The 13,080-nt window shown below is 39.0% G+C and overlaps 1 protein-coding gene across 1 annotated transcript; it reads right to left on the bottom strand.

Moving 5' to 3' along the window:
- Window positions 1-5,922: 5,922 nt before the first annotated feature.
- On the bottom strand, window positions 5,923-12,072 carry GH9B8 (glycosyl hydrolase 9B8). Its single transcript, XM_077361008.1, has 5 exons — window positions 11,729-12,072; window positions 10,559-10,771; window positions 10,098-10,298; window positions 9,686-9,940; window positions 5,923-6,732 (listed from the first exon to the last, which is right to left on the bottom strand). The coding sequence occupies exons 1-5, from the start codon at window positions 11,927-11,929 to the stop codon at window positions 6,070-6,072; spliced, it is 1,533 nt and encodes a 510-aa protein (XP_077217123.1). The 5' UTR covers window positions 11,930-12,072; the 3' UTR covers window positions 5,923-6,069.
- Window positions 12,073-13,080: the final 1,008 nt, after the last annotated feature.

The following is a 13,080-nucleotide window of genomic DNA, read 5'->3' as shown; positions in this document are numbered from 1 at the left end:
GGTGTAGAGAGGGTGGCGAAGAAAGGAAGAAGGGTTTGGGAAGAGGGTTTGGCAGGGAGATGGTGGTCGGAGAAGGTGGGAGTGGCCGGATTCCGGTGGGGTTTGCAGGAGATTGGGTTTTGGGTAAGGGCTCGAAGTGGGTTTGGCGGTGGGGAAGTGGTGGCCGAGGGAGTGGTGGAGACTGTGGACGGCGTAGATGGAGGCGGCAGCAAGATGAAGATCCCTCTTCCCTCTCTCTGCTCCTCCCTCTCTGTAGCTCCTCTGTTATTTTTATTTTTTTTAATGGTGGTGTCGGTGGGATGGGGAAGATGGTGGAGGTAGCAGGAGGGTAGAAGAGGAAGAGGGTTTGGGTTGGTTTGGTCGGATTCCGGCAAGCTTGTCGGAATCAATGGTGGTGGTGGTCTCTCCCTCTCTCTCCCTTGGTGGCGGCTGTTGGTGTTGTAGGGGGGGGGGGGGGATGAAGATGGTGGCGAAGAGATTCGGTGGTGGTGGTGGCGATCAGACGGAGCTAGTGGCTTGGTGGGTATGATGGCTCCCTCTTTTCTCCCTCCCTCTCTCTGCTCCTCCCTCTCTGCAGCTCCCAGAGATGGAAAAAAATCTCCCCCTCTTGAAAACCCTCGTTCGATCCCTTTTGTTAGGGAAATGATATATTCCACCCCCTTTTGTCCGTTGGACAACCCTCTTCAAGTGTATTTATGACTACTCTTTTTAACTACGAGGGGTGGTCTGGGTAAAAAATGGGGGGGGGGGGTTAAGATTTAGCTCTTATTTGTTTCGGGTTGGGTTACTAACTTAGGATCATGTCGGGTTCGGATATTTTGGGAAACTTTAAATTTGGTTCCGGACCTTAGGTTTCGGGAACTTGAGACTTGATTCGGGGAGACAGTGAATTCGGCTTCACGACTCGGATTTCGGGATTTATTCAAAAAAATTTCCTTTTGGGAAATTGGGGCTAGGTCAAAATGGGGTGTCTACAGCTCCCTAGTGATGCGGGTTCGAATCCTCTCGGGCTTACCCGTTGTGCGTGGTTTATGGGTGATTGCACGCCTCCGTAGGGAATAGTCCCGCCCTAAGTGAAACCAGTACGGGTTGTGGCTCTTTGGCTTAAAGTCATGGGTATGCTCCCTAGTGATGCGGGTTCGAATCCCCCCGGGCTTACCCGTTGCGCATGGTTTATGGGTGATTGCACGCCTCCGTAGGGAATAGTCCCGCCCTAAAAATTAGGGTGGGGATATCCTATGTCATAAAAAAAAAAGGTTCAACTAGCTAGGTGTCCCTTTGTCCGTCAATTCTTGTGAAACAACCAATTACTCCAAAAGCTTAAGCTGTTAGAGTTTGTGTTATTTAATCATTTATACTTATAGTCCTTCTAATGTATGGCCCCTCTTTTGGGGTGGCCGTACACGTGGATTTTTAATATCAAGGAGTTGGATTTTGAACCCAGGATCTGTCGTGAGGCAACAGGCCAATAGCTTTGAGACCATGTGAAACAACTAATTACTCCAAAAGCTTATAGCTGTTAGGGTTGGTGTTATTTAATCATTCATAGCAATTCCTTGTGGTAGAAATCTCGTTATAGGTGTTATTAATCATTTATAACGATACCTTATGCTAGAAGTCCCTAATTATCTGCTTTTCATTGTCATATCTAGCAACTTAGCATCAATGAATCAGAGCCTTGTTAAAAGCATCTATCATCTATCCACACAGTAACCAACTTTACAATACCTAATATTTTGTTTCGTAATCAAATAAACACGAATAAATAATGGCAGTTCTATAAAATTTCTAATAACATGACCCGAGATAGTTTCGTGGGTATGGTAGGGTTCTAGAAAACCCGACCCGCTCGACCCCATAACCCTAATTTTTAAGATAGAGTAAGATGATGATTTTCTGCACGCCTCAATCATAGGAATTTTATCTTGGTTGTGTTGGACCTAGACCCATTTGGTTGTCCTATGATGACCCATCAAAACAGTAGTCCCCATCACCAAGTGAAGGCAGGCCCACCATAGTATATTGTGTCTTACCTTTAAATGATCTGAACCATCTATTTAATGGGCCTTGCTTTCAATCTTATCTAACCCAAAATCACACCACTCATGCAATCTTAACTTTCATTAATTAATATGTATTTTATTTTTTTTAAAATGTGAACAGTTGTCTAGAGGTAATTTGTGTCCAACCATGTTTAGTACAAGAGAGTATATATTATTGGATGTTATTTGGTCATAGGAGATCCAAAGCAAGATTTGTAACACGGACTATTTAGATCATTCGAAGGTAGGGCCCACTATGCCGTAGTGTGCATGTCTCATCATATTAGAATGAATAGTTCATTTCGAATCTAATGGAGGTTGTAATAATGTTTCTCAATTGCTTGTAGTTTTTTAACTATCATTGTCAGCAAAATACTGTAATTGATTGCATGCAGAGTTTGAAGTAGCTACTAGGTGACTACTTGGCATGTCTTTTCATTGTCTACCCTACCCACACAGTATATCAGCAAACTACTAGCAAAATCCAAGCAAAAAACTACACGGCCAAACAGACTTCTGACTCGTCCTGTTGAATGAAAGGGGTTAGAGAGGAACCCGACCTCTCAGTCTGTATCGGGTAAGGCATCCATCAGAGTGGTTGAACTCTCACCCCGCCCGCGCTTGTTGTTAGACCTGGCAAACGGGTGGTTACCCGACCCGCAGGGCACGCGGGTTGCGGGTCAAAATGACCCGCATTCCTACGGGTCAGCAACTAGTGACCCATACCCAGTGCGGATGGGTCGGGTCGACCCGCATTTTTTTCCAAAACAGTGTTTTTTTGCACGCAATAAATTCACCCCCTAATTTTCAAGATGGACGGTACAACCTACACCATAGGATGATCCAAACCGTCCATTTGATGGGCCACAACGTAAATAGATTGTGCCCCAAAAATCATTGCCATAGGATGATCTCAACTGTCCGATCCATAGAAGTTTCTATATTGTGAGTCCCTCTTTAGATCAGAGGGTTAGAATCATCCTATGCTAATGATTTTTTAGGCACAACCTATTTACATTATGGCCCATCAAATGCACGGTTTGGAATTTGGATCATCCAAAGCATATATAATATTGTGGTCAGAGTTTCAAACTTTCAATCCAAAGCACAACCTACTTTCAGTTCAAAGCACAACCTATTAACATTGGCGTCACGGTTTGGAATTTGGATCATCCAAAGCAAAATTTGGATCATCCAAAGCACAACCTATTTTCAGACTTTCAGCATATATAACATTGGAATTTGGAAGTTGAAGAGTGGAATTTAGATCTATTTTCAGACTTTCAACATATTATAATTTGGGTCAACCCGTGGACACCCGCGGGTTGACCCGACCCGACTCGTGTTTTTGCAGGTTGGGTCACCCGCGGATCGGTTTTGGATGGGTTACTAAAACCCCGACTTGTGCCCACAAATTTGCGCGTGGGTTGGATCGACCCGTGGGCACGGGTCTACTTGTTGTTACACCCATCTTTTAAAGATCTGTTTTTATGACAAAAATATGCCTATCATTTTCTGAAATGACAAATATATCCTCAATTTAATTGGTGTACTTGGCAATTTTAGATGGGCTGTCTGGTACAACCATGACTCTGACACGTCTTCGTAACTTTTTTCTTCTCATGATATGAAACATCTCTTCCGAGCATTCAATGGGTTTCCGCGGTGATCCAGACCATTCGCTTCCTGTGAATGGGTTATGAGATCGGCCGATCCTAACCCTTTGTTTGGTGTCCTTGAAAGTTCAAACGTGCCCACAAGAAGATAAATGGCAATGGTCCAAGTTCACGAGTCACGACCGATGATAAGTCCACAATCGGGCTTAATTGCTTACTGACCAAATGAAGAAATTTTGTTCCTAAACACATTGCACATGCTTAAGTCTGGTAACACGATATTCCATGATTTGAAAAAAAGAAAAAGCAAATGATATTTTCACCAACTTTTCTTCGTAGGTTGACCCCTTTGTAGTGTAAAAGATTAGTCATAAATACACTAGAGGGGATGGCTAATCCTGGGCTGACCCGTTTGTAGTGTAAAAGAGTAGTCATAAATAAAACAGAAGAGTAGCTAATAAGAACAAAACACAAACTCATGTTTATTCACTTTTGTAATTATAAACACACATAACCCCACTTAAACCCACTTTCTTGTTTTCAATAATGTTTCACTTTTGTAATTATAGCCGTTAAAGGCTATTATAATTCTATGAACAGCCAATTACATGAGAATATTCAAATTCCTTCACAGTAACCTTGGATTTGTTTGATCCCGAGGAGGCCGAGCCTCTCTTGTTTCTTTTGAGAGAAAAGACTTGGACTGTGACGTGAGGCTCAAGGGTCCAACATGGCCTCTTTGAACGAAAATCACGCTTTAGAACGTGGGCAAAAGTGTTTATATTTTGGCTTTTTGTAGGAAACCAAAGGACACAGACAACATGTTCATCTTATTCCCGCTCGAAGCTAGAGAATAAAGAAAAGTAAACAAGGAAAGGTCTTACCGAGATCATGCCATGATTCCTGAATATATGTCTTTTTTTCATATATCATTTGTACAAAATATTATTTAAAGTCATTCTTATGTGTTGAAGATCAATGTGGTGGAGGCAGAATTAATTGGATTGATGCACAAAAAATGAAGGATGAAAGAGAGAAATAGGGTATGTTATTCAAGAAGAAACTCTCTTTTTCTCTAGAGATCGAGGGTGTGGACTTGTAGACCTTTTCTTTTTCAGCACATTATTCGCACCAGTGGTTGCTTCTAATTTAAAGCAACCCTCTAAAGTGATTTTTCTATCCTTCTAGGTCACAAATGTATCTTAGATTTTTAAAATATAGCAATTTTATTGCGGCATTTTGATAAAATGACAAAATTCTAAAATAATCCTAAGAATTTTAAAAATAGAGCAATGTGTTCATTTACCAGGATAATATCACGATATTTTTCTATTTTCTATTTTTTCTTAATTTATATACTTTTATATGTTTTTAAAATATTTTATTTTTAACATTTTTTTCTCAATATAAATCCGAATTTTTTTTTTTTTAATATATCCCGAGATTTTCCCTTGCCAAGAAATCCCCACATTTGTGACTAGATTTAATCTCCTTCGAGGAGACATTTTTCTATATCCAACATGGCCTATCTTTTAGGTCCATTCATTATCGGATCGGGGTATGTAATTGTTAGGTTGTGGGTTCTCAAGTTTTTTGGGTTGGGAATGCAGTTCAGTTGATCAAGGCTTTATGCCTCAACCTAGAGGTCGCATTACCTACCCAAAAAATTGGGTTCTTATTTTACCTTTGAAAAAAATATTATATGCGCATATAATATTAGAAAGTAGTGGAACCTTTCCTAAGTGTGCTAGGTATTCAAATATTGATTTGAAATGATAGGACCAAAAGAGCAATCCATGGTATCTCCTTTAATCCACCACAAGTCGGGTTTGTCTTCATCTCTTTCAAAAGTGTTCTTCAAAAGTTATAGGAAATGATTTGGTCTCTGTTTTATAGAAATTAACGTTCAAAGGATTTGAATCATCCTATGGTGAAGATTTTTGGTATGGCCTTTTATCCACCACAAGTTGGGTTTGTCTGCATCTGTTTCAAAAGTGTTCTTCAAAAGTTATAGGAAATGATTTGGTCTCTGTTTTGTTGGGTTACTCAGGGTTGTAGAACCCGAGAAATTAACGTTCAAAGGGTTTGAATCATCCTATGGTGAAGATTTTGGGACACGGCCTATCTACAATGGGGCTTAACTTTTGCATGAGGACCCCCTAGTTTATTCTATCTACATCAGACCCATTAGTTTTTCTAAATGGTTCAGATCACCCAATAATGTGGGCCCTACTAGTAATTTTTTTCTACGCAAATTCACCATGTAAAAACTCATGAAATTATGTTTATAACTTATAATGTAAGAATACAAAGGTAGAAAGACTGCACGAAAATTCTTGACTCGGCCGCGAAACCATTTTCTATAAAATGAGCATTTTCATTCCTTAGAAACAAAATTTAAATATATTTTTCTAATAAGAAGAAATAAGAGCTTGATTATTCTTATTCATGTTTTTCCCCTCCAACTGATGCAGCTTTGCAAAAACTCCAACTAATGGTGCAGTGTTATACGTACACGCCTCTGTCTGCATGTAATTCCCACGTTCATCCCTGAAATTATCTTCATAATCGGGCCCACCAACAAGAGCCCCAACTAGATCATTTGGGTTTGGGCCTTGCCTTCCATACCAATTATCATACCCTTGAGTGCACCCAATAAACGCTTTGTTCTCTCTATAAGATACAATGGAAGCTCCTCTATGGTGTACTTTGCTTGGATAATTGGGCCCAAAGCCCACCAAATAACTCATCTTCATGGGATTCGAGCCCAATATGTAGTCCACTTGAGACTTGGCAAAGGTGAGCAATTCGTGGGCCCCCATAGGCCCACCTTGGCAATTTACCGTATGGCCCGACTTACGTAAATAGTCGGAGTATACCGTATTGAGGAATGCGGCGGTAGATACGTATTGCATGTTGTTCCACTGGCGAATGTAGATAAGGCCGCCGGGCGTTCGAGCAATGTTGTTTGAGTTGTTGTTCTTGTTGAGGCAAGAGCATATATAATGCTCGGCTTTTCTGCGGTATTCCTCGAGAATGCGAGAGTGTCTCTTGTGTTTCTCGTCTATCAGAAGCTGAGAGAAAGAGAGAGAATTTAGAATCAGGATTGTTGTATAAGAGCATATCAATGTATGTAAATATTAAGGATATATTGATTATCTTCTCAAACAACTTCATATGTTAAAGATAAAGTTACAAATTACAAAGGGAGATGATATATTCGCCCCACCATTCTAACCCGGGACCCTTGAAGAGTAAAGAAGAGTGGTCATAAATACACTAGAAAGGCGGCAGAGGAAGACAAAGGGGCAAATATAGCACTTCCCTTTACAAAAGGCGAAATGTTTGGACATGCAAGTTATAGAAACCTCTATAGATCAGAGGGTTATAATCCTCCTATGGAGATGATTTATGTTACAGCCTATGTACGTTATGGCCCAACAAATGAACAGTTTAGATCATCCTATGAAGTGGGCCCCACTGTATTTTCTTGAAAATACTGAACTTCATGTGTACTCACCATATAGAATCTCTCTTTTTAAACAACACACGCTCACCTTTTAGCAGATGCTGTCTTATTTATTTAATTCATCTGAGGGGCTGCTCTCTCCTACAAAAGTCAGCCGCAAAATGGCTTTCGCAAAAGTGCCTAGCAAATCCCAAACTCTAGAGGTGAAATCATAGTGTTCGCGCATTGTTCCACATAGTGGGGTAAGACATAGGTGTGGCCCTAGATATTTGATCCAACGGTGCTATTGGAACATATATCAAGGGTAGTGCCATGATTACGTGTACCAATGTGGATGCACTATATAAAAACTCTTTTTTAGAGACATCCAAAAAGGCCCTTAAATGTTTTGGGCTGTGTCTAGCTCATAGTATAAGAAACAAGAGTACAATGATCAGAACATTAGTAAGAAAGAAGAAAATATCTCATCAAATTAAGTCTAGTTTCCTGTTTTATTAGCTAATGAAAAGAAGGACACTAGTGCAAGGGCGGGTAGGCATTTATGTGAATTTAAGAGACCCATTGGGAAGTGACATTGATCTTATGCAAAGTCATTTTCATAAGAAGTATGTTATATTGATGCCTCAAATTGACTTCAGTCAACCTCCTCCTGTAGGTGAGGATTAGGGCCACCGACTCTGAGCCCAACATGGGGGCTTTTTTGTTATGTGAAAAATGCATAATTTCTGTGTTTGAGTGATATTATTGTACTTGGATTTGGGCTAGGATTATACATAAAGTCTTGGTCGTAGTCCTTTTGAGTATCTTGTACTCTATAATCTTCACCTTTAGCAGAAGTTCTTGGGGGCTAGCCTTTACCAAGAAACATAGGCACATGCATAACGTGACAAACCATGTAAATCTTGTGTTTTATACTGTGCTTTTATGACTACTTCCTTTCCATTGAATCCTAGATCTACAATTTTCTCAACAAATTTGTCCAAAAGAAGAGTTTTTTTCCACTGCAAACACGTCTTAAACATAGTATAAGCACTTTTTTTTAGAACCTTTGCAAATTCATCCCTGCTATATTACGTATATGACAAAATTTTAAGGGAGAATGGTATCAGCACTTCAATGTTTTGATATCAACACTCTCATTGCTTGTCTTTTAGTATTTAATGGGTTTTTGAAGCTTTTTGGGAACTGTAATAACATGTTGACAGCCTTTTAAATACTAAAAGACAAGCTAGTAGAGCGTGATATCAAAACATTGGAGTGTTGATATCATTTTCCAATTTTAAATTAAATGTGTTTTTCGTGTTTTCATTTACTAGACGTTTTTAAAGTCGATTTTTTCCGATCCCTATTTTTTGCCGTATCACCTTTTACTAACTATGGTTGCACCCACTACAACATAGTAAGTCTCCCTCTTGATAGATTCAAACTATCTACTTGATTGGCCCTGCTTTGGATCTCCGAATTCTCAAAAAACACATCAATCATCAAATCCCGACATCCAATAATGTATGGTTGTTGTCACAGTCCACATTCGAAGATAAGAAATTCATATTATTGAATGTTTAGGGGCCGTTTGGATACGTGGATTTTAGAATCCAGGTTTTTAGTTTGAAAACTGTGTAAAAGATGGTTCATGATCACGCTGTTGTATGTTGTCCTGGCAGTATTTCTTAGATTTTAAGTAAGAAAACCAGGTTTTAGAAACCTCTCCCCTATCCTGAAATTCTAAAAACCTAGTTTTCTTACTTAAAATTCAAGAAACACTGCCCAGACAACATACATCAGCTTGATTGTGAACCCTCTTTTTCACCGTTTTCAAACTAAAAACCCGGATTCTAAAATTTGCGTATCCAAACGGCCCCATAGTGTTGTATGATTTGATTGATTGTATGGTAATAAGAGATCCAAAGCAATGCCTATGAAATGTTTATTTGTCCCTTTTTCTTTCACGGGCCCCACTCTATTGTACTGATTGTACTAATGATTACTCTTTTTACCCGGGGTAGGGGCCCCACTCTATTGTACTGATTGTACTAATGATTACTCTTTTTACCCGGGGTAGAAAATGGAGCAATTTTGCTAAAAGCCATTTTGTGGCTCACTTTTGCAGAAGAGAACAGCCACACAAGCATACTTTTTAGGAAATTTTGTCTTACTCATTTAATTCATCTGAGATGTGCACCAAAATTGAATAGCACCCAGCTCACTTTTGCAGGAAAGAACAGCCTACACAGGTTCATTTTTTAGCGGATTTTGTCTTATTCATTTGTTTCATCTCATGTGGCTATTCTCTCTTGCAAAAGTGAGCCGCGAACTGGCTTTCCGTGAAATTGCCTAGCAAATCCCATACGGGGTAAGGGAATTGCTAGTCAATTCAGCATAAAGCCATTTTGCGGCTAACTTTGGTAGGAGAGAACAGGCTGAACAGCTACAGATTCTCACTTTTTCGCAGCCGAGGCACTTTCGCGGAAAGCCAATTTTGTGGCTCACTTTTGGCTCTCAGATAAATTGCGTAGCAAATGTGCGTGTGTGAGAGAGAGAGAGAGAGAGAGAGAGACCTTGGTTGCTAGAATCTGAAGGCCAGCATATTTGACATCCCAGCTGAATTCAGTAATAGCCCATCCAACACCCCCAAAGCTATGGGCATTGGTCACCACATAGTTGAGATAATCTTCCTTCTCCGTAGCTTTGTACAGCCACAATGCCGCCCAAAGCAACTCATCTTTGTAGCCACTCACAGACGCATAGTAACTCTTCACCGCATCCAGGCTAGTATCATACTTTCCCCTATACTTGTCTGCAAATTCAAATAGCTAGACCCACAAAAACAAAGAAACCCAAATCAATAATAACCCACTAATTTACTTAAATTTTATTGACCGTGAAATTTTTAAGGGAAATTCGATCTCATTGCATTTTGTGTGTATGATTCGCTTTTTCATGCATGTGAAATTTGTTGCGAAGACTCACCTGTTGAGCGTGATGCAAGAGAAGGTGAGAGTAATGTGGGTTTGATTCCCTAAACACAATTGAAGCTGCGGCCATGGCCGCAGCTGTCTCTCCAGCGAGATCAGATCCCGGATTCTCTGTATCAATTTTGTAAGCTTGTCTCGATGTTGTCATGTCCTCCGGCCTTTGCCAACAGTAGTGATCAGTATCACCATCACCCACCTGAAAAAAGAAACAAAAAATCTTTTAACTTTTTTAATACATAAGCCATAGTTAGGCAAGGACCCCTATAAAGAGCACAAAGCAACATCCCTATAAAAGAAAAGGAGAACAAATGACAAAAGACAATCCAAATTCTTCGAACTAACTCTAGAGACAATAAACATTGGGTTTCCAATGATCCAATAATTTTTATTTGTTATGGTAAAAATCAGATCTCTGGCTCTGAACTAGATAGTACATAGATAGTACAAATTTAGTACCTCAGCCCAGAGAACATTTGGGTGTGTGTGGGCTTTGATGAAATAATCAGTTCCCCATTTGATTGCTTCCAATGCATGATTATACTCTCCAGCTTCAGCGATCTGTTCGCCATATTCTATAACACTCCATGAAAGCATTGTCACTGTAAATGCCATCGGTAGGCCGAATTTCACATGGTCGCCCGCATCGTAGTACCCACCAACAAGATCAGCCTGCAATTTGGGTAGATTCATCATGAATCAAATTAACAAAAGCCAAAGAATTTTGGGTATTATCTCTCTTATTGATCTCAGTTTCATAAAATTAAGACAACTAAAAAACAGAGTTAAACCTGCATTTTGGGGAGATTCATCATGAATCAAAAACAATAAAACCCAAAGAATTTTGGGTATTCTCTCACTCACTTATTTATCTCACTATTATAAAATTAAGAACAATAAAAACAGAGTTGAACTTACCTTTTGGAGAGATTCATCATGAATCAAAACTAAAAACAGAGCCGAACTAACCTTTTGGGGAGATTCTTCATGAATCAAAAAATGAATAAAACCAAACGAATTTTGGATGTTATCCCTCTTAGTAATCTAAGTTTCAGAAAAATAAGATGACTAAAAAAAAAAAAAAACAGAGTTCAACCTGCATTTTGGGGGTATTCATCATGAATCAAAAACAATAAAACCCAAAAAATTAGGACCAATAAAATCAGAGTTCAACCTGCATTTTGGGGAGATTCCTCATGAATCAAAAAACAACAAAGCCCAAAGATATTTGGGTATTCTCTCTCTTATTGATCTCACTTAAAAAAAATTAAAATTAAGATGACTAAAAAGCAATGTTCAACAAACACTTTGGAGGGGTTCATCAACAATAAAAAACAAAAAAAACCCTAAGAATTTTGGGCATTCTCTCCCTTATTGTTCTCACTTTCAGAAAATTAAGATTAAGATGACTAAAAAACAGAGTTCAACCTGCATTTGGGGAGGTTCATCATGAATGAAAAAATAACAAAACCCAAAGAATTTTGGGTATTACATCCCTCTCTTTTTTATCTCAGTTTCATAAAATTAAGACCATTAAAAAAGAGAGTTCAACCTGCATTTTGGGGAGATTCATCATGAACCAAAAACAACAAAACCCAGAAACATTTGGGTATTAAGAGAATAACTAACCCCTTGTTCTAATCCATCTGTTAGACCAGAATGATCCCTCCAAGTAACTCTTTGATTGTAAGGAAGACGTCCTGATCTTTGAGACTCGAAGTACAAAAGGCTCTTTGTTAGAGCATCCCCATAATCAAATCCCTGGACTAAAATCGAGAAGAAAATGATAAAAAAACAGAGGATTACTCTGCATTGCATTTTCCCCTCCATCAAAACCAGAGAGAGAAAGAGAGTCTATGAAAAGCTCACTTTCTCTCCTTCTTAACAAGAAGTTTCAGAGCATTCTGTATTTCTTTGAAGGGTAATCAATCAATTTACTATATTTGAAAGATTACAACCTTGAAATTGAACACGTGGACATGAGCTCGCGTGCTCTCTTTATATAGTGTAAGCTCTTATGGTATCTTATTTTTCAAGAAGTACTGTATGGACCCCACTATAGGATGATCCAAACCGTCCATTTGATGGGCCACAACGTAAATAGGTTGTGCCCAAAAAATCATTTCTATAGGGTGATCCCAACTGTCTGATCTATGAGGAACTGCATATTATGGAAACCTCTATATATTGAAGGGCTAGGATCATCCTATGGAAATTATTTTTGGGACACAACCTCTGTTGTGTTCCATCACATGGACAGTCTGGATCAACCTATGATGTGGTCAGTATAGTACATTTTGAAAAATAAGGGACTGTAAGGGCTTACACAGTATAAAATCTTCGTCTTTCCTACTTGATCTTCTTCTCCTTCTTTCTCACTAATTCTGGTAAGAGAGCTTTCATTTAGTAATTGTTTTGGCAAGAGCATAAAAAATGTAATAAAAGGGAAGTGTAGTCTTCCTAATTAGAGAATTTGATATGATTTATTTTGGTCATTGAACAGCAACTCCCATTAACTAAACTCTTAACAGTGGACTGGAAATATCATTTCCACACCACTGTAAGGGTTTTTTTTTTTATAATGGTGTAAGCCCATATAGTCCAGTACTTTTTGAAAAGTACTGGGCGGGGTCCACAACGTAAATACATTGAGCCAAAAAAAAATTCATAGCATAAGCTTGTGTATTTCAGTAATTTCCAAAAAGTACTAGACAGGACACACTATAGGATGATCCAAGCCGTCCATTTGATGGACCACAATGTATATAGGTTGTGCCCTCCGATCCAAGGTTTGAAATTTCGGTGAAAATCTTATAGTTTCGCCGAAATTTTTAAATTTTGGTCTCGGTTTTAAATTTTGGTATTCTGGTCCTGGCCGAAATCCGAAATTTAAAGCCATGCTCCGATCTATTGAGAAACCGCATATTATGGAAACCTCTATAGATCGGAGGGTTGGGATCATTATATGAAAACGAGTTTTG

Source organism: Tasmannia lanceolata, unplaced genomic scaffold (genome assembly GCF_043159265.1).
Source record: "Tasmannia lanceolata isolate RefF3 unplaced genomic scaffold, GAP_Taslan_0.1 ptg000018l, whole genome shotgun sequence".
Lineage (NCBI taxonomy): Eukaryota > Viridiplantae > Streptophyta > Magnoliopsida > Canellales > Winteraceae > Tasmannia > Tasmannia lanceolata.
Note: the sequence above shows the minus strand (reverse complement) of the source record. Positions and strands in the feature narration are given on the sequence as shown.

What these genes read in the sequence shown, in the direction of transcription:
- GH9B8 (XM_077361008.1), bottom strand. Translation starts at nt 11,929, where the DNA reads ATGGAGGGGAAAATGCAATGCAGAGTAATCCTCTGTTTTTTTATCATT. An exon ending in CAAATGTTCTCTGGGCTGAG is followed by an intron (nt 10,299 to 10,558) that starts GTACTAAATTTG and finishes TTCTTTTTTCAG; the next exon opens with GTGGGTGATGGTGATACTGA. An exon ending in TCTTGCATCACGCTCAACAG is followed by an intron (nt 9,941 to 10,097) that starts GTGAGTCTTCGC and finishes TTGTGGGTCTAG; the next exon opens with CTATTTGAATTTGCAGACAA.